The sequence below is a fragment of the Chiloscyllium punctatum genome, chromosome 11 (genome assembly GCF_047496795.1).
Source record: "Chiloscyllium punctatum isolate Juve2018m chromosome 11, sChiPun1.3, whole genome shotgun sequence".
Lineage (NCBI taxonomy): Eukaryota > Metazoa > Chordata > Chondrichthyes > Orectolobiformes > Hemiscylliidae > Chiloscyllium > Chiloscyllium punctatum.
Window position 1 is genome coordinate 8,737,392 of NC_092749.1, and position 22,518 is coordinate 8,759,909.

The following is a 22,518-nucleotide window of genomic DNA, read 5'->3' on the forward strand; positions in this document are numbered from 1 at the left end:
ATGTCACCTCTGCCTTCGCAAATTCTGTTTTCTTTAAGTTTATTATCTGTTTTGCTTCTCGTAATCATTCAAAAAGCTCTGCTTGTACTACGCGATCTTTCCATGACTCACTAATGATCGCTACAACATCCAGCTGAACAGCACAGTTTACTTTCATCCAGCCACAACTCTGTTCATGAGACTTTGGAATGTGACTGGTGTGTTCTTCATTCCAAAGGGCATCACTTTGAATTAATATAGCCCATTTGGGGTGACAAACATGGAAACTTCTTTTGCTCTTTCTAATAAAGGTACCTGCCAATTTCCATCCAGTAAGTCAAATGTTGTGATGTAACTGGCTTGTCCAATGTTCTCGTTACAGCCCTCCAATTGTGGTATTGGTAATGAGTCCATTGTTACAGCATAGATTTTCTGATAGTCCACACAAAATCATTGAGTCCAGTCAGGTTTGCAAACTAAGACGAGCGGCTACCTTTAATCCCTCTGATTCGGGTTTGATGACATCTTTGTTCACTTCCTCCTCGACCTGTGTGGCTTTGAAAGGATTAAGTCTGAGTCGGTGTTGTTTTATTGGAACAACACTCCCTTCTTTCACCTCATGCCCAACAATATTCGTCCTCCCCATTCCTGCATACGTCCTCATACTGCTGCAACAAACCTTTCAACTCGGCTCTTTGCTCCTGAGACACATAGTTCACTAATCAATGCCACTCCTCAAAGACTTGCCCATTATTTAACATATTTTGAGACACATCAAACTCCATGGCATCTGGATTTGATTCCTCACTCTGTGTGACAGTAACTAAACCTGCTTCTCCAGTTTCCTGTCTATTACCATAAAGTTTCAACATCTTTTACGACATACCCAATACAGATTTTTCCTCTCCGGCATCTTTATCACATAGTTTACCTGACTTAATATTTTCTCAATTTGATGGGGACCACTAAACCTGGCTTTCAAGGGATCTCTACCGCTGGTACACAACTAACATATCATCTCCATGGGAAAATGTCTGAGTTTTCAAGATTTTATTTGCCACCTGCTTCATTCTATGCTGCACCCTCTTCTGCTGCGGTTTAGTTCACTCTCTTACCTGATTTAATGTCTCCCTCACCTCAGATACATAATCCAAGTGTGAGATCTCCGACTTCGGTCCTATAATGTTTTCTTTAAATAATTTCAAAGGACCTCGCACTTCACATCCAAATATTAACTCAAAGCGAGCAAACTGAGTCGATTCATTTGGGGCATCTCTAATGGCAAACAATGCAAATGGGATATCTTTATCCCAATCATTCTTAAGATGATCTTCAGGGTCTGATGCCATCTTTCCAAAGCTCCCTGGGATTCAGGATTGTACGCACGTGATTAAAAGTGCTATATGCTTAAGCTAAGCATGATTTCATTAAACAGCCAAGCAGTAAGATTTTACCCTTGGTCTGGCCTAATCTCTCTGGATAGCCCACCAAATGAAGAAAGATACTAACTCCTCTACCACCTTTTTCGCCTTTATATTCTGTAATGGAATTGCCTCCGGAAATCTGGTAGACACATCTGTTATGGTTAGCAAGTACTGGTTCCAAATTTTAGTTTTCCAGAGGGGGCCTACACATTCAATCATAACCCGCATGAAAAGTTCTTCAAATGCAGGAATTGGCAACAAAGGTGCTGGTTTTATTACTGCCTGTGAGTTGCCTACCATTTGGCATGTATGACATGTTCGGCAAAATTTAACCATATTCTTGTACATTCCAGGCCAATAGAAATGCTTTCATACCTTAGCCTGAGTCTTCCTCGCACCTCAGTGACCTCCTTCTGGTAATTTGTGTGCTTTCCAAATCACTTCCTGTCTGTATGCTACCAGCAACACAATCTGGTGAACTTCTACCCATCTCCCCTCTGTACCAACCTGCCATGATCTCCATTTTCATCTTAGGGTTTTATCTTTAAGACAATAACCCTCAGGAATACATTCTGATTCCTTTTCTGAGTATGCATCATATATATATATATATAAAATCTTTTATTATCTCGTCTTTCTGTTGTAAGCAAATTAGCCTTTCAGAATCAGTATTTCTGCCTGACTCTCTGCTTGTCCAGGTTTTTCCTGCACCATTACATCAAACAGAGCTTGCACTAACTGAACCTCAACTACTTCATCTTTCTCTTTAGTTTTTGCTTCTTACTGTGACTTATGATAGTGGGATCTCGTTATTACACAGTCTAGGAAAATCCCAGGGTATTTTTCTTTAAATTCCTCAGCTCCCTGGTCTTCCTTTGGTTTCTCCACTACAAGGGGTGTCACTCCCACCTTGAATCCTGCTAAATCGTTCCCAAGAACCAACTGTATTCCTGGAACTGACACTGTGTCAATCACTTCCACTGTTAGTTCCCCACCCCAGCCTTGAGTTGGCTCTCCAGCCTGATCTTCCACAGGGGAACGCTAAATTTCTGCGCATCTATTCCACAAATTACCACTCTCTCAGATAACACGTCAGAAAGGGTGCAACTACATTCATCTCTTATGATTAAAGAATGATTAGAGACTGATTAGATCCCTATCTCTCAAAATTGTAACTTCTTGCGCTATTCCCCTACTCTTTCGATCTCTGTGCACAGGCACCTGCGGCACCTGCAGCACCTCAGCTCTTCTTCAGGTTTCCTTTACTATTTCCACTAATGCCACTGGCTTAGCCTCTTTTACCACATCTTTTCCCTCAGTGCCTTTCTTTAACCACCAGCACTGTGACTTTATGTGTCCCACTGTAGCACAGTCAAAACACCTGAAGCCTTTCACATCCTTATCACCCTCTCGGGCTTCATTTCTCACCTGTGGTAAACTATTACCAGTGTGCTCTAATCTCTGTTTTGTAGTGTAGGATCTCCCCTTCTTCCAACTTCTATCCCTCACAGGATGAAATTCTTACCGGAAGCTTGCCTTATGTAGCAATGCGTATTCATCTGCCATCTCTGCCGTTCTTCTCACTACCTGAACTTTCTGTTCATCCAAATGAATTCTTATCATCTCTGGAAGTGAGTTTTTAAACTCCCCTGCAGAATAATCTCCCTTACAGCCTCACAGGTCTTATCTATTTTTAAGACCTGCATCCATCTATCAAAATGACGATGTTTAATTCTTTCGAACTTAACAAAGGACTGACCTGGTTCCTTCTTTATGTTTCTGAACCTTGATCTATACACCTCTGGTATCAAATCATAAGCACTCAAAATAGTCTGTTTGGCATCTGCATAATCTCTTGACCCCTCAACTGACAGCACTGCATATACGTCAATAGCACTGCCAGCCAGCTTAGTCTGAATGAGCATTACACAAAGCTTCGCTGACCACTCCATCTCCCCAGCCAATTTTTCAAATGAAATAAAGAAGGTTTTGATCACTTTCTCATCAAAATGCAGCAATATTTCAACATATTTGTATACATCACTACCTTCTCTCTTCATCTCCATCCTGTTAACTTGACTTTTGAGTAGAGTGGTGCTGAAAAAGCACAGCAGTTCAGGCAGCATCCGAAGAGCAGGAAAATCCAACGTTTCGGGCAAAAGCCCTTCATCAGGAATGAAGAGCTTTTGCCCGAACCGTCGGATTTTCCTGCTCCTCGGATGCTGCCTGAACTGCTGTGCTTTTTCAGCACCACTCTACTCCAGAAAATGGTGTCCAGCATCTGCAGAAATTGTTTTTACCTTGTTAACTTGACTTTCCTGGCAAATTCACAACTTCTGAAGTTCAGATTCTCTCTCTCTTTTATTTTCTCCTCTCTCTCTCTTTGCTCAGCTAAGAACCTTCTCTCTATTTTTTCCTCACTTTTTATCTTTTTCCTCCCACCCTTTCTTTTTCCTCACTTTTTATCTTTTTTCCTCTCTCCCTTTCTTTTTCTTCTCTGTCTCTTTCTCTCTTTCTTTCTTCTCTTATGGTTCTTCTTTCCCTTTCTTTATCTTCTAACTCCATTTCCCTCAATTTCAATTTAAGTTTTTCTAACTTTACTGCACTTGTCTGTTTCATTGATACAGCTAAGTGCTTGATTAACTCCATTACAATTTCAGCTCTCCTTTTGTCCCTGGTTAAACCCAATTCTATTTGCTACTTCTAAAAGTATGCCCTTCCCTTGATTTCCTAAACTTTCTTGGCAAATTTAGAAAGCATCTTCAAACCCCAGTACTTCTTTAGTAATATTAAGAGCCATTTCTCTCATTTTTAATTTACCCAACCACAAGTAACCGAAAATAAACAAATTATCTCACCGAAGGTTTGTTTAAAGATCTCGGACACTAATCATCAAGCGTTTAAATCTGCTCAGATCTTTGGTAAACCAAATCTATTCATCTGTCTAAACCTGTTCAAATCTCAGAGCCAAGCCCCAAACTGTTACGACACAGCAGCGAACCCCTCTGTTAATTAAACCAAATGCCTAGAAAAGCTCATCTTGTCACTTAATCTGTTAAATATGAGTTAGAGAATTCCAAATTCCAGTATTTAAAGAAAATAATATCAATTTATTCTTTATCTCTAAAAGTAGACATTAAGCAACAACTATTAACAACTCTATTCCCCCTTCTCTTAACAGCGTATTACCTGCCTCCAACTCTATAACAATATACTATTCCAATAAGACATACGTTAAAATTACATCAACTTAATTTCGAAACCACACAGCTCCTGTTGTTTTCAGTATCTGTTCTCTTCCAGCTGGGTTGTTTTCTTTCTTCTTCCTGTGAATATGTTTCCTCTGAAAAGAAACCTTCAATAGAGAGTGTCTCCTAATTTCTTGGATCTGTGTTGATGGCAGTTGCTATTCCAATTTTCATAATGCCTGCCTTTTTTATATCCCCAACATTGTATTGTCTCACTGGTCTGAGGTTGGCAAATCAATAAATTCAATCACAATTAAGTTTCAGTATCCTGGGGCATAATTTAAACTGATTTGTTAAATTCGGATTATTGTCAAAAGAGCAACCAACTCAGGTATCCATTTCACAGCCAAATTTTACATATTTTCAACATTCATATACACTCTGAGACTGCTATCTAGTCATATGACAGGTCCTTGTCAGCTCTCAGTACAGAACAGCATTCACTCTCTCTTAAAGGTGTAGTACAATCTTTCAACTTCGTAACACGACTAACAACAAAATTGCTCTCAAAGTGTTTCACAAAATAGACACTGGGCAAAATCCAACAGAGGCATCAAGTCAAACATGAGGAGAAATGACAGACATGTTGGTCAAAATGTTGGGTTTAGAAAGATTTGGAAATTGGAGGGAAATCTGATTAAGGGAACAGGTTCTGGAGAAGAGCCTCAGGCAGCTGAAGACTTGAGTACCAGTAGAGAGTTCGGAGTGGGAGAGAAAAGAGCATTAGAGCAGCAAAGAACTGTGGGGTTTTAGATCTGGATGAGGTTGGAGAGATTGGGTAGGACAAAGCTCTGGGGAAATCACAATCTGAGGATGGAAGATCAATTCAGTGAATTGGGAGCCAGCAAGAGACTCCAGAAATCGATGAGCAGGATCCAAGCTCAAGGTTGTGAGCTGGGAGCTGAACTGGATGGATTTGAAAAGATTGTTTTGGGAGCATTAAGATTGGAGATTAGATGAAGAGTTAGCAGCAGCAGCAGTGGGGATACAAATGGATCTGGGGAGTTGTTTGAGGAGGATTTTGATAATAGTGGGTTTGAAGAAACCTCTAGTTCTGTGAGCTGCATTGTAAAGGATGAAGGAAGCTCATGGAGAGTGTTGAAGGAAAAATAAGCAGGGACTGTGTCATTAGGAAATAGGAAGGTAGTGTGGGGAGAAGACTGGGAGGATCCTGCAGTAACTGGGGATCAGGGAAGGAGAAGCAACAAGTCTGTGAATGAGGAGGAAGTGGCAGAGGTAGCTGAACATTGCATCTTAATCTTCAAATTAAAGTAATCCTTGAGTCTTCCAGATCAGGCTGCTTGATAATACGTCGAGATATTACCAAAGGTAACATGAACTGACGTGTTTTCATTAAGTGTTTGAGATATTTAACAGGCTTAAGACTAATTTTAATTTATTCACACATTTTCTCTTAAAGGTGCAAATGACCCAATCCTTCTCCAGTCTCCGAGCGTGAAATGTGTCACCAAGGGTCACACTGCCCAGTTACAGTGCACCATGAAGAATGCCACAGTGAAAGACACAGAAGTTCACTGGTATCTGGAACAACCAGGAAATAACACAAAGTTGGTTTTAACACATGACACAAGGAACATCACACAACGAAGCTCAGGATTCACTGAGCGATTCCAGTCTTCCAGAGACACCAACAGTAACAGCTTCATTCTAACCATCACAAACATGCAGCCCAGTGACAGTGGGAACTATTTCTGTGAAATGTGGGGAGATATCAGTGGGAATGGAATTCAGCTGACTGTAACAGGTAACTCCTGTTTACATGATACTAACTGATCTCTGATTGTGTGGGTGATGGACAGGCTGGGATTAGGGATCACAGTACATTATTTATTTTACAATTTTACCAAGTGGCTCCATTTTTTTTAAATGCCAACGAGATTTTTTTTACTCAAACTTCACATTGTTTACAATAGATCAAATGAGCAATTGTAAATTTCACGGTGAAGACAGTTCTTATCGGCTAATTGTTGGTGGGATGTTTCAATTTATCACTTGGCAAATGAAAATCTCTAGACCCCAATGATCCCTCCTGATTTGCTGGGGGTGGTTGTGGTGAGTCTGTTTGTCTGTCTGGGAGACACTCCTCTGTAAGGTGCAGGAAATTCTGTGTTTCTCCACTCATGAAGGACAGTGGGCTTTGGGCTGAAGCCCCCTGAGGGAGGGAGCTAGCTGCTTCAGGGACACTAACTGGTTAACATCCTGTTCAGCAAGGCCCTCTCTCAGTGTGGGAGCTCCAGGGCAGCCATTTGACACAAGGGGAGAATGGGTCGGTGATATCTCATTGTCCCCATCTCCTTAATCTGAAGCATGTCTTCCTGGTGGACCTTGCTCAGGAATGTTGCGCTGTATGGAGTACTCTGATGGAGAGGGAACACCAAGTGGATCATTGTGGAGTCCAGAAAGGAGAGGCAGCACAGATCACTTCATCCAGCTTGTGGGTTTTCATCAGTCACCAGAGGTTTTTTTTTACACTACTAAATTAGATTACAGTAGTGTGGAAACAGGCCCTTCGGTCCAACAAGTCCACACCGACCCGCCGAAGTGCAACCCACCCATACCCCTACATTTACCCCTTACCTAACACTATGGGCAATTTAGTATGGCCAATTCACCTGACTTGCACATCTTTGGACTGTGGGAGGAAACCGGAGCACCCGGAGGAAACCCACGCAGACACGGGGAGAACGTGCAAACTCCACACAGTCAGTCGCCTGAGGCGGGAATTGAACTCGGGACTCTGGCGCTGTGAGGCAGCAGTGCTAACCACTGTGCCACCGTGCCGCCCAGGTGTCAGGGAGGGGGAGAGAAGTTTGTGAGGACAGGAAGCTGGGGGAGATCTGTTGACAAAACGGTTCCAGTAACGAAGCACATTGTTACCCTCAATGCACTGTCAGCAAGACGTGGGAGATGATACAAAATATCAGACAGATACCCAGTAGCCTGTTGTGTGGAGGCTCACATCCTCAATCAGTGCTGTGCTTCCACTCACTCTCATTTTAATTCTCACTCCCACTCTGACCTCGACCTCAAATTCTGTGTCAATGAAACTCAAAATCAGCTCCAGGGAAACCATTTCATCATTTGACCCGGGATCTTACAATGCTGCAAACTCAAACTTGACCAGGACTAAATACATCTGTCCTCTAACCTCAGATGGAATCATTGATAGCCTTATCTCTGGAAATCCTGATGAAATCCTTGGCTCTATTGCCTCTTCATTCTGAACAGCAGATGCTTATCATGATGAAATGTCACCATCTTTTTATTTCAAAATGTCCAGTCACCAGACTGATTACCTTGATTTTGCTCTGCTCGGCTCTTCAGTGTCTCCAGTGGATATTCTGTAGGACTTCCCTTTACAGTGACATTGGCACAACCATTCTATCATTTCAAATCAACACGTTTCACTACTGGTCAAATGTTGTTTCTGTTTTGCATCAGTATTTACTGTGGAAAAGGACATGGAAGATATAGACTGTAGGGAAATAGATGGTGACATCTTGCAAAATGTCCAGATGACATAGGAGGAAGTGCTGGATGTCTTGAAATGGTTAAAGGTGGAATAATCCCTAGGACCTGATCAGGTGTACCCGAGAACTCTGTGGGAAGCTAGAGAAGTGATTGCTGGGCCTCTTGCTGAGATATTTGTATCATCGACAGTAACAGGTGAGGTGCCGGAAGACTGGAGGTTGGCAAACGTGGTGCCACTGTTTAAGAAGGGTGGTAAAGACAAGCCAGGGAATCATAGACCAGTGAGCCTGACCTCAGTCGTGGGCAAGTTGTTGGAGGGAATCCTGAGGGTCAGGATGTATATGTATTTGGAAAGGCAAGGACTGACTCGCGATAGTCAACATGGCTTTGTGCGTAGGAAATTATGTCTCACAAACTTGATTGAGTTCTTTGAAGAAGTAACAAAGAAGATTGATGAGGGCAGAGCAGTAGATGTGATCTATATGGACTTCAGTAAGGCTGTCAACAAGGTTCCCCATGGGAGACCGATTAGCAAAGTTAGATCTCATGGAATACAGGGAGAACTAGCCACTTGGATACAGAACTGGCTCAAAGGTAGAAGACAGAGGGTGGTGGTGGAGGGCTGTTTTTCAGACTGGAGGCCTGTGACCAGTGGAGTGCCACAAGGATCGGTGCGAGTCCTCTACTTTTTGTCATTTACATAAATGAGTTGGATGCGAGCATAAGAGGTACAGTTAGTAAGTTTGCAGATAGCACCAAAATTGGAGGTGTAGTGGACAGCGAAGAGGGTTACCTCAGATTACAACAGGATCTGGACCAGATGGGCCAATGGTCTGAGAAGTGGCAGATGGAGTTTAATTCAGATAAATGCGAGGTGCTGCATTTTGGAAAAGCAAACCTTAGCAGGATTTATACACTTAATGGTAAGGTCCTAGGGAGTGTTGCTGAACAAAGAGACCTTGGAGTGCAGGTTCATAGCTCCTTGAAAGTGGATTGCAGGTAGATAGGATAGTGAAAAAGGCGTTTGGTATGCTTTCCTTTATTGGTCAGAGTATTGAGTACAGGAGTTGCGAGGTCATGTTGCAGCTGTACAGGACATTGGTTAGGCCACTGTTGCAATATTGCGTGCAATTCTGGTCTCCTTCCTATCGGAAAGATGTTGTGAAACTTGAAAGGGTTCAGTAAAGATTTACAAGGATGTTGCCAGAGTTGGAGGATCTGAGCTACAGGGAAAGGCTGAACAGGCTGGGGCTGTTTTCCCTGGAGCGTCGGAGGCTGAGGGGTGACCTTATAGACGTTTACAAAATTATGAGGGGCATGGATAGGATAAACAGACAAAGTATTTTCCCTGGGGTTGGGGAGTCCAGAACTAAAGGGGATAGGTTTAGGGTGAGAGGGGAAAGATATAAAAGAGACCTAAGGGGCAACTATTTCACGCAGAGGGTGGTATGTGCATGGAATGAGCTGCCAGAGGATATGGTGGAGGCTGGTACAATTGCAACATTTAAGAGGCATTTGGATGGGTATATGAATAGAAAGGGTTTGGAGGGATATGGGACGGATGCTGGCAGGTCGGACTAGATTGGGTTGGGATATCTGGTCAGCATGGACAGGTTGGACTGAAGGGTCTGTTTCTTTGCTGTATGTCTCTATGACTCTATGTTTGGGGTACATGTCCATAATCTGGTTTGCTCAACTATATGTTATGATCACTATTGCAGACAGTTTTGTCTGATGTCTTGACATTTCTTGCTGTATACAATACCTTGATTTCTTTTAGAAGAAAGGAATCTTTTTGCTTGATCCACTACTGTTTTGGGAGTGTACCTGCCGTTGTTTGTACCGCATCTGGAACATCGAGTCTGATCTGCAGTCCTCATTTCTCCTAGGAGAGGGGAGCAAGTCAGAGAGGGGGAGGGATTTTATTTAATTCATTCATGAGATGAGAACTCTGGGCTAGCTAGGCCAGCATTTAATACCCTGCCAAATGAGGGCAGAGGGCATTGCAGTGTGTCTGGAGTCACATCTATGCCAGACCTGGTAAGGATGGCAGCTCCTTTCCCTAAAGGATATTCATGAAACAGAATTTGCTTTGCTCTGGGTTTTAGATCTTTTAAACTGTTTTTTTACCTTTAGATAAGAATTGAATTGATTTATTTTCATTTTAAAAGAGTCATTGAGATGTACAGCATGGAAACAGAACCTTCGGTCCAACCTGTCCACGCCAACCAGATATCCCAATCCAATCTAGTCCCACCTGCCAGCACCTGGCCCATATCCATCCAAACCCTTCCTGTTCAGATACCCATCCAGATGCCTTTTAAATGTTGCAATTGTACCAGCCTCCACCATTTCCTCTGGCAGCTCGTTCCATACATGTACTACCCTCTGTGCGAAAAAGTTGTCCCTTAGGTCTCTTTTATATCTTTCCCCTCTCACCCTAAACATATGCCCTCTCGTTCTGGACTCCCCGACCCCAGGGAAAAGATTTTGTCTATTTACCCTATCCATGCCCCTCATAATTTTGTAAACCTCTATAAGGTCACCCTTCAGCCTCCTGCGCTCCAGGGTAAACAGCACCAGCATATTCAGCCACTCCCTATAGCTCAAATCCTCCAACCCTGGCAACATCCTTGTAAATCTTTTCTGAAACCTTTCAAGTTTTACAATATCTTTCTGATAGGAAGACTAGAATTGCACGCAATATTCCAACAGTTGTCTAATTAATGACCTGTACAGCTGCAACATGACCTCCCAACTCCAGTACTCAATACTCTGACCAATAAAGGAAAGCATACCAAATGCCTTCTTCACTATCCTATCACCTGCAATCCACTTTCAAGGAGCTATGAACCTGCACTCCAAGGTCTCTTTGTTCAGCAACACTCCCTAAGACCTTACCATTAAGTGTATAAGTACTGTTAAGATTTGAATTCCCAAAATGCAACGCCTCACATTTATCTGAATTAAACTCCGTCTGCCACTTCTCAGCCCATTGGCTCATCTGATCAAGATCCAGATTACAACAGGATCTCAATCAGATGGGCCAATGGACTGAGAAGTGGCAGATGGAGTTTAATTCAGAAAAATGCGAGGCGCTGCATTTTGGGAATTCAAATTTTTTTATTGTGAAATAAATTCCTGTTTAATTGTTGAAAAGAAAATCAACAGGCTTGTGTGTTTTGATTCAGTGAATTACCAACTAAATCAACTAAAAGAAACACAATCTATTAGGTCAGATTTCAATTTGAGTTCTGTATTATCCATAGTTCTCACCTGCTGGAATCATAACGGCATGGTGATGTGAGAATTCCTGAACTTCTTCATCTTTCCCTGTTACAAGTAACGTCATGGATCTGTTTTCATGCTTGCAGAGCTATTTTGCATCATCCTCAATGGTTCTGTGTCCTTTTTATAATATGATGATTGCAACTGCCACAGAACTCCAACTGGATGGGAACAAAGGGCTGATACAAGTTCAGCCTAAATACACAATGAGTCTACTCCTCTAGCAACAAAACCATCATTATGACTGATGTGATGGGTAGTGTCCTTCCATCTGAATCAGACACCCTAGGATCAAGTCCCACTCCAGGACCAACGGCCAAGGAAGATAAATTTATAACGAGGCCAAATGTGTTGATGATCATTAAGCTGTAAATTCCTCTGATACCCCTATGGCAGGCAGGAAGAGTGGGAAATGTTAACTCGCTTTCTCTAAAAACAGATGCTGCCAGACCTGTAGAGTTTCTCCAGTACCTTGTGCTTTCATTTCACATCTTTTGTCAGACTCAAGCTGCTATAAGAGGATCTCAATATTACTGGATTCCAATGTTTCTCTCCCCAGATCACCTCCTTTCCAGTTTATTTCCTCTAAAACAAAGTGCCATGACAGTTCCTCAAATGCCTGCACCTTCTTAACTCTGTCAGGTAAAGGTGCCTTTGGTTCAGTCACCAACGCAATCAACGTGCGTTTGGAAAACTCCTTGAAGATTATCAATGAAAACACTGTCAGCTGTAGGAAAGCTTTTGCCAATTCCAGAGCCAAGACCTCAATGCAGAAGCAAACCTTATGCTTTCCTTCACTTGCTTTGTTCACTAATAACACACTCAAATCCTCAGTGCTTCTCTATCAAATCATTCCTGGCCAAGCCCCCTAACCTTATTCCTCTTCCCTGGTATAGCTCTAGAAATCATGACTCATTAATCCAGGAGGCATCACAAACGGTCACGATTTTAAGAAGCACGCAAATCCCACTTTTTAATCTCTATTTTGGAACCAAATTCACAGAGAGCACTGACCAGGTGCCAGAACATCACAAGAATCACTACTCATTGCAGATGAATGGACTGCACCAACTCATTAACACTTACAACTCTTCAACATATCACTCGACTGCTTAAAATTCTAACTCTGTTATAAACTCCTCTTGCATACATTGCTAGACAGGCAAAGACAGAATAAACATGGATGTGACGGATGGAGGGGAAGACTGGGAAAGCAGTTGACTGATCCCATTTCCCAGACTTCTCTGAGATAGTCCTTGTGGCTGGTGGGGACATGCTGTTCCTTGATGCTCCCTGTCTAATGCCTTTCACTGGTTTGAAGCAGATTCAAGGAGTCTGGCTCACACTCTGGATCCACTCACTGTGATATCAGTGTGATGATCTCCGCTTGAGAGTCACCATAAAAACTCAATGATTTCTCTTCAGTTCACTGAAGAACATGGGTCATTAATCTAAGCTTATGGTAATTTCTGCATGCAGACATATAACATCAGAATCTGTCCAATTTTATCCATATTTTCCATTAAATCTGTGATAGCGCATCTGCTATCGCATTTTGATGACCCCCCCTCTCAACATATACAATATGTGAATCAAAAAGTACGTAACATAAGACTCCGATGAATTAGTCCCTTTTTTCTTTAAATCATTCCAAACATGTAAGAGGATTCTCAGGCCAGTACCAAGCTCAATAATTCTCTTTCAGTGGTGGAGTATTTTCTCAGGTGAGTGTTGAGTTTCTTTGAAAACAATCTAACTGGCCATTCAAATCAATTATCATCTTCCTTTAGCAGCACAGATTCAACTCTTATATCGAGGGCATCAATTGTAACTTCGAAGGGTTTCAAAAAAATTGGTGTAGCTTCGACTTGTGCAGTGTTAACACTGCTTTTAAATTGTCAAATGTCTCCTGGCGTTGTTCCCGCCACCAAAATTTTGTGTTCTTCATTCGTAAATCTGTTAGCTGTGCCACCACGCTGCTGAAGGTTGGAACAAACACCCAGTAGAATCCACTTTGTCCCAAAAATCGAAGCACCTCTTTCTTTGAGGATGACCGTGGAAATTCCTTGATGCCTTTCACCTTCACATTCCTTGGAGTCAGCCTTCCATGTCCCATGTTATGTCCCAAGAATGTCACCTCTGATTTGAGACGTCTGTTTGCTTTAACTTTACTACCAGATTTCCTGCTCATAGTTGTTGAAAGAGCTCTGCCAACTGTACCATGTCATCTTTCCATGACTCACGAAAGATCACTACACCATCCAGATAAACTGCACAGTTTTCTTTCATCCAGCCATAACTCTGTTCGAGAGTCTTTGGAATGTGGCTGGTGTGCTCTTAATTCCAAAAGGCATCACTTTGAATTGAAATAGCCCATTTGGGGTGACAAACATGGAAACTTCTTTTGCTCTTTCTGATAAAGGTACCTGCCAATAACCACGTAATAAGTCAAACGTTGTGATGTAACTGGCTTTGTCCAATGTTCTCTATACAGTCCTCCAATCATGGCATTGGATAGGAGTCTGATTTTGTTACGGCATTAACTTTCCGTTAGGACACACAAACTCATTGAGTCCTGTCAGGTTTGGGAACTAACACGATCGGCTAACTTCTATCTTTCTGACCCGGGTTCGATGATATCTTTGTTGAGCATCACATTCACTTCCTTCTAGACCTGTGTGTTTTTGAAAGGATTAATTCTGTAGGAGTGTTGTTTTATTGGACCGGCATTCTCAACTTCCACCTCATGTACATCAGCCCTCCTTATCTAATTCTTGCATATGTCTAATATTGCTGCAATAAACCTTTCAACCAGGCTCTTTGCTCATGAGACAGACAGTTCACTAATCTATCCCACTCCTCAAAGACTTGCTCATTATTTAACGTACTTTGAGGCACATCAAACTTCATGATATCTGGATTTGATTCCTTACTCTGCAGGGCTGTAACTAACACCTGTTTTTCCAGCTCCGTGTCCATCATAATAAGGTTTCAACATATTCACATCACATACTTGATACATTTTCTTTCTGTCTGGCATCTTTACCAGATACTTTACCTGACTTAATTTTTTTCTCAATTTGATTTTTTCTCCTACTAGTAACAATCTTAATATGTCATCCCCATGGGAAAATGTCCAAATTTTAGATGTCTTATTTGCCATCTGCTTCATTCTTTGCTGTGACCTCTTCTGCTGCTGTTTAGCTAATGCATCTACCCAATTTAATCTCTCCCTCAACTCAGATACATAATGCAAGCGTGAGATCTCTAACTTTGGTCCTGTTAATTTTTCTTTAATTAATTTCAAAGTCCCTCTCACTTCATGTCCAAAATTAACTCAAAGAAAGTAAACTGACTTGATTCAATTGGAGCAGCTCAACTGGCAAACAATATGAATGGGATACTTTACCCCAATCATTTGGGTAATCCTGACAGTACGCTCTTAACATGGTCTTCAGGGTCTGATGCCACCTTTCCAAAGCTCCCTGGGATTCAGGATGGTACGACTTGATTAAAAGTGCTGTATGGTCAGCTAAGCACTCCAAATTGAATTGCCTCCGGAAATCTGGTCGACACATCCATTATGGTTAGCAAGCACTGGTTCCCACTTTTAGTTTTCCGGAGGGGACCTACACAATCAACTATAACAAAGGTTCTTAAATGCAGGAATTGGCGACAAATGTGCTGGTTTTATTACTGCCTCTGGCTTACCTACTATTTGGCACGTATAACACATACGGCAGAACTTAACCACATCCTTGTGCAGTCCAGGCCAATAGAAATGCTTTTGTATCTTAGCCTGAGTCTTCTTCACACCTAGGTGACCTCCTTCTGGTAATTTATGCACAACCTGCAACATTTCCTGACTGTACGCTACCGGCAAAACAATCTAGTGCACTTCCACCCAATTCTCCTCTGCACTAACCTGCCATGGTCTCAATTTTCATCTCAGGATAATACTGTCAGGAATATAATCTGATTCCTTTACTAAGTATGCATCTATTGTCTTGATTTTCTGTTGTTATTCCATTAACCTTTCAGGACTAAATACTTCTGCCTGACCCTCTACCTATTCAGCTTTTTCCAGCACCATTACATCAAACAGGATGTGCACTGACTGAACCTCAACACCTTCATCTTTCTCTTTAGTTTTTGCTTCTTACTATGGCTTATGATAGTGGGACCTTGTTACTGCAAAGTCTCGAAAAATTCAAGGGTATTTTTCTCTTAGCTCCTCAGTTCCCTGGGCTTCCCTTGGTTTCGCCACAATAAGGGGTGTCACTCCTATCTTGGATCCTGCTAAATCATTCCCCAAAACAAACGGTATTCCTGAAAATGACACTTTCAATTACTCCCATTGTAACTTCCCCAGTCTTGAGTGGGCTCTCCAAACTGATCTTACACAGGGGAACGCTAAATTTCTGTCCATCTATCTGACAAGTTACCATTCTTCTTTCAGTTAACATGTCAAAAAGAGTGCAAATACATTCATCTCCTCTGATTAGAGAATGATTAGAGACTGAGTAGATCTCATATCTCTCAACATTATAACTTCTTTCCCTTTTCCCCCTGTTCTTCCTGAGTAAACTTTACCCACAGAGATGAAGTCTTCATAGAGATTGGATACTAACTCAATACTCAATCCCTGCCTAGGCTGTACACACTCCAGCAGCTCCTCGAATTTCTTGGAGTTTGTTTACTATTTCCACGAAAACCATTGGCTTAGCCTCTTTTACCACATCTTTTCCCACAGTGCCTTTCTTTAACGACCAGCACTATGCCTTTGTGTGACTGTGACATTTTACCAGAGTTGAAACACCTGAAGCTCTTCACCTCCTTTTCGCCCTCTTGGGCTTCATCTCTCACATGTGGTAAACTATTACTAATGTGCTCTACTCTATTTTGTAGTGTAGGATCTCCTCTCCTCCCAACTTCTATCCCTCACAGGATAAAATTCTTACCGGAAGCTTGCCTTACACCAATACATATTCATCAGCCATCTCTGCCGTTCTTCTCACTACCTGAACTTTCTGTTCATCCAAATGAATTCTTATCATCTCTGGAAGTGAGTTTTTCAATTCCCCTGCAGAATAATTTCTCTGAGAGCTTCATAGGTCTTACCTATTTTTAAGACCAGCGCTCATCTATCAAAATGACTATGTTTAATTCTTTCGAACTTAACAAAAGTCTGACCTGGTTCCTTCTTTATGTTTCTGAACCCCTATCTATACAACTCTGGTAACAATTCATAAGCACTCAAAATACCGTTTGGCATCTGCATAATCTCTTGACCCCTCATCTGACAGCGCTGCATATATCTCACTAGCCCTGCCGACCAGCTTAGTCTGAACTAGCATTACCCAAAGGTTCTCTGACCACTCCATCTCCCCAGCCAATTTTTCAAATGAAATAAAGAAGGCTTCAGTATCTTTCTCATCAAAATGTGGCAATATTTCAACATATTTGTATATATCACTACATTTTCACTTCATCTCCATCCTGTTAATGACTTTCTTGACTAATTTGCAACTTCTGAAGTTCAAATTCTCTCTCCCTTTCCCTCACTTTTTCTTCCCTGTCTCTCTTTCTTTCTTCTTCTGCTCTCTCTCTCTCTTTGCTCATCTAAGAACCATCTGTCTCTTTCATTTTCCTCTCTCTCTTTGTTTTTCCTCTCTCTTTCTCTTCTCATGGCTCTTCCTTCCCTTTCTTTATCTTCTGACTCCATTTCTCTCAATTTCAATTTAAGTTTTTTCTAACTTTACTGCAGTTGACTATTTCACTGATACAGCTAAGTGCTTGACTAACTCCATTACAATTTCAGCTTTCCTTTTGTCCCTGGTTAAACCTAATTCTAACCTATTTGCTAATTCTAAAAGTTGCCCTTCTTCTGTCTTTCTAAACTTTCTTGGCAAATTTGGGAAGCATCTCCAAACCCCAGAACATCTTTAGCCATCTTAACAGCCATTTCTCTCACTTTTAATTTACCCAACCACAAACAACTGAAAATAAACAAATTGTCTCACCTAAGATTTATTTAAAGATCTCGGACACTAATCAGCAAGTGTTTAAATCTGCTGGGAACTTTCGTAACCCAAATCTGTTCAAATCTGTCTAAATCTAGACTGCATCTGTCTAAACCTGTTCAAATTTTGGACCCATGCCGCTATGACACAGCAGTGAAGCTTGTCTGTTAATTAAACCAAACAGCCAGAAAAGCTTAACTTGTCATGTAATCTGTTAAAATATGAGTGACAGAGAGCTCCCAAATTCCAGTATTTAAAGAAAATAATATCAGTTTATTCTTTAATACTAAAAGTGAACATTAAACAACTATTCACAACTCTAACCCTCTTTATCTTATCTGCTTATTACCTGCCTCCAATTCCATAACAATATACTGTTCCGATAAAACACTTATTAAAATTACATCAACTTAATTTCGAAACCACACAGCAGCTGATGACTTCGGTGTCTTTCTTCTTTCAGCTGAAGATCTCCCTGTGCCAACTTCTTTCTTTTCACTGCAAACATGCTTCCGATGAAAAAGGTACCTTTGATAGAGTGTGTTCCTTAATTTCTTGGATCTATGTTGATAGCAGTTGCTCTGTCTGATTTTCAAAATGCCTGGCTTTTTTATATCCCCAACATCGGAACGTCTCATTGGTTTGAGGTTGCAAAACAATAAATTCAATGTCGGTTGGGTTTCAGTATCCTTGGGCATAATTTAAACTGATTGGTTAAATTGAGTTCTTGTCAAAACAGCAACCAACTCAGGTATCCATTTCACAGCTAAATGTTACATATTTTCAACATTCAAGTACACTCTGAGTCTCTTTAATTAACAGACAAGCTTCACATCATACCACAGGTGCTTGTAAGACTCTCAGGGCAAAACAGCAGTCATTCTCTCTTAAAGATACAGTACACACCTTCAACTTCATAACACCATTAACAACAAAATTGTTCTTAAAGTGTTTTACAAAAATAGATATTGGGCAAAATCCAACAGAGGCAATATATCAAACATGAGAAGAAATAACAGTCATGTTGGTCAAAATGTTGGGTTTAATAATATTTGAAAGTTGGAGAGAAATCTAAGTAAGGGAACTGGTTGGAAAGAAGAGCATCAGGCAGCTAGAGACTTTAGTACCATTGAGGAGTTCGGAAGTGGGAGAGAATAGAGCGTTGTACAGGAAAGAACTCTGGATTTTAGATCTGGATGAGGCTGGAGAGATTGGGTGAGTCAAAGCACTGCAGAGATTGAAATTTGAGGCCAGAAAATCAATTCAGTGAATTGAAAGCCAGAGAGAGACACCAGAAATAGATGAGCATGATCCAAGCTCAAATATTTGAGCTGGGAGCTGGACTGGATAGATTTGAACAGATCATTTTGATAGCATGAGGACTAGAGATTAGATGAAGGGTCAGCAGTAGCAAGGAGCACAAATGGATCTGGAGGAGTTGTTTGAGGAGGGTTTTGATGACAGTGGGTTTGAAGAAACCACTAGTTCAAGGAGAGTGTTGGAGAAGAAATAAACAGGGACTGAGTCATTAGGAAATAGGAAGGCAATGTGGGGAGAAGACTGGGAGGATTCTGCAGTAATCAAGGAGGGAGAAGCAACAAGTTTGTGCCTGAGGAGGAAATGGCAGAGGCAGCTGAACATTGCATCTTAATTTTCAAATTAAAATAATCCTCGAGTCTTCCAGATTAGGCTGCTTGATAATCGGGCGAGATACTACTAAAGATAACATAAACTGATTTGTTTTTATGAAGTGTTTGAGATATCTAACAGGCTTCAGACTAATTTTAATTTATTCATACATTTTCTCTTCAAGGTTCAAATCCCGCAGTCCTTCTCCAGTCTCAGAGCCTGGAAAGTGTCACCAAGGGTCAGACTGCCCGTTTACAGTGCACCATGAGGAATGCCGCAGTAACACAGACAGAAGTTTCCTGGGTGCGGGAGCAAGCAGGGAATAGTATGGACTGGGCTTTAATACATGATGTGATGAACATGACACATCGGATATTAGGATTCCCTGAGCGATTCCAGTCTTCCAGAGACTCTTCCAGTAACAGCTTCATTCTAACCATCACAAATGTGCAGCCCAATGACACTGGGGTTTATCACTGTGAAGTATGTGGAAATATCAGTGGGACAGGAATCCAGCTATGTGTAACAGGTAAGTTCTCTTTACATGATACGAACTGATCGCTGACTGTGTGGGTGATGGACAGGCTGGGAAAGGGGGATCATTGTACAGTATTCATTTCACAATTTTAACTTTTGCCTCAAACTGATTTTCAAAATGCCAACAACAACCTTTTTTTCACTTGAATTTCACATTGCTTATAATATATCAAATCAGCAATTGTAAATTTCACTTAGTACTCAAGGGGAAAATATTTCTTATTGGCTAATTGTTGGTGGAACAGTGCAATTTATCACTTGGCAAATGAAAATCTCCAGACCCCAGCTATCCCCTCCTGATTTGCTTAATGTGGTTGTGGTGAGTCTGTTTGTCTGTTGTGGGGACACTCCTCGGGAAGGGGCAGGCTAGTCTATGTTTCTCCACTCATGGGGGACAGTGGGCTTTAGGCTGAAGCCCCCTGAGGGAGGGAGCGAGCTGCTTCAGGGACTTTGGCTGGTTCTCATCCTGTTCAGCAAGGCTCACTCTCAGTGTGGGAGCTCCAAGACAGCCATTTGACAGATGACCTTTGACACAAGGGGAAATTTGTGTCAGTGACATCTCATAGTCTCCATCTCCTTAATCTGAAGGATGTCCTGTTGGAGGACCTTGCTCAAGAATGCTGCTCTATACGGAGCACCCTGATGAAGGGGCAGCACCAAGTGGATCATTGTGGAGTCCAGAAAGGAGAGGGAGCACAGGTCACTTCATCCAGCTTGTGGGTTTTCATAAGGCACCAGAGGTGTCAGTGAGGGGGAGAGAGGTTTGTGAGGAAACTGGGGGAGATCTATTGACAAAAAGGTTCCACTAATGAAGCACATTGTTACCTTCAATGCTAGTCAGCGAGACGTGGGAGATGCTGCAGAGGATCAGACAGGTGCTGTGGAGGCTCATATCCTCAATCAGTGCTGTGCTTCCACTCACTCTCATTTTAATTCTCACTCCCACTCTGACCACAACCTCAAATCTGTTTCAATGAAACTCAAAATCAGCTCCAGGGAAACCATTTCATCATTTGACTGGGGAACTTACAATGCTGCAAACTCAAACTTGACCAGGACTAAATACATCTGTCCTCTAACCTCAGATGGAATCATTGATAGCCTTATTTCTAGAAATCCTGATGAAATCCTTGGCTCTGATGAAATGTCACCCTCTTTTTAATTCAAAATGCTCAGTCACCAGACTAATTACCTTGATCTTGCTCTACACTTTATGGCTCTTCAGTGTGTCCAGTGGATATTCTGTACGACTTCCCTTTTCAGTGCCTTTGGCACAACCATTCTATTATTTCAAATCAACACATATTCCACTCCTTGTCAAATGCTGTTTCTGTTTGAGGTACCTTTCCATAACTTGGCTTGCTCAACTATATGTTATGATCACTTGCAGACAGTGTTGTCTGATGTATTGGCATTTCTTGCTGTAGACAATACCTTGATTTCTTTCACAAGAAAGGAATCTTTTTGCTTGATCCACTACTGTTTTGGGAGTATACCTGCCGTTGTTTGTCCCTCATCTGGAACACAGGCTATACCACTGTCATATCTGATCAGTGTAATCCTGAAACACTGTCTGCACAGTAGCATCTTTGTCATGCTTTTCAAACCCAATAACTCATGATCAATCTTGACCTGAAATTTCACTCCCACAATGTAATCTGCGAAACGTTTACACCCCTATGGACCTGCCAATGTTCCTGCCTCAATGATTGTGTAACAGTGTTCAATGCACAACAAAGCTCTTGACATAAGATAATCTGGTTTTTATGTTGGTACTTGGAGAAGGAATAACTTTTAATCCTGTGGACAATGTATCCACAGCTACAAAAATAAAAAAGCGCAGATTGGAATGCACTAAAACATCAGGACAGAGTAGCTTTACATAAATACTTCAAAAGCTGCAGTCTGTTCCTTACTTCAGTACTAAAGAGTCGAACCGTCAGACCGCAATGATAAAGTCCCTTCATTCTAACTTGTCCACGCTGACCAGGTATCCAAAACTGAACTACTGTCAGATGCCTGTGTTTCACCTATGTCCCTTTAAACCTTTCCTATCCAAGTAGCTATCCAAATGCCTTTTCAAAGTAACATTTCAAAGCCTCTACTACTTCCTCTGGCTCTCATTGCATATACGCAGCGCCCTCTACAACAAAAGGTTGCACCTCAGTTCCTAAATTATGCAGCTTCTTCTTAAAACTCAAACTCTCCAGTGTGACAACATTCTTGTAAATGGTTTCTGCACAACATCCTTCCCATAGCAGCATGAAAAGAATCATACGCAGTATTCTAAACGTTGCCTCACAAGTCTTGGAGAGCCGCAACATATCATCTCAAGCTCTATTATGGTTTGAGTAAGACAAGCTGAGTTATAGATTAATTTTCTCACTGATTCACCATGCCTCAAAAGCATTCTAACTTACTTACGGACATCAGTGCTGGAAATTCACTGATAGACCTTGTCTTCCTTTGATACACCATGAATCCTAGTTCTTGGAAAATGCTAGCTTAGAATGTCATCACCTGCCATTTCCTTATTTCAAGCACAGTGACCAGTGGTGTGCCACAAGGATCAGTGCTGGGCCCACTGCTTTTCATCATTTGTATAAATGATTTGGATGTGAAGAGAGGAGGCATGGTTAGTAATTTTGAAGATGACAAAATTGGAGGTCTAATGGACAGTGAAGAAGTTTACTTCAGAGTACAAAAGGTTCTCGATCAAATGGGTCAATAGGCCCAAGAGAGTTTAATTTAGAGATGCAGTTTAATTTAGAGAAATGTAAGGTGCTGCATTTTGGAAAGACAAATCAGGGCAGGACTTCTCCACTTCATGGGAATGTCCTGGGAGTGTAACTGAACAAAGAGACCTTGGAATACAGTTTCATAGTTCCTTAAAAGTGG

At 41.5% G+C, this 22,518-nt stretch overlaps 1 protein-coding gene across 2 annotated transcripts in view; it reads left to right on the forward strand.

The window, feature by feature from the left end:
* Positions 1-22,518, forward strand: part of LOC140482709 (immunoglobulin kappa light chain-like) — a 45,190-nt gene that overhangs the window by 10,138 nt on the left and 12,534 nt on the right. For both annotated transcript variants that reach the window (XM_072580246.1, XM_072580247.1), the window contains exons 2-3: positions 6,072-6,416; positions 19,268-19,612. In XM_072580246.1, coding sequence (XP_072436347.1) covers positions 6,072-6,416; positions 19,268-19,612 — 690 coding nt within the window. The remainder of the gene's footprint in view (positions 1-6,071; positions 6,417-19,267; positions 19,613-22,518) is intronic.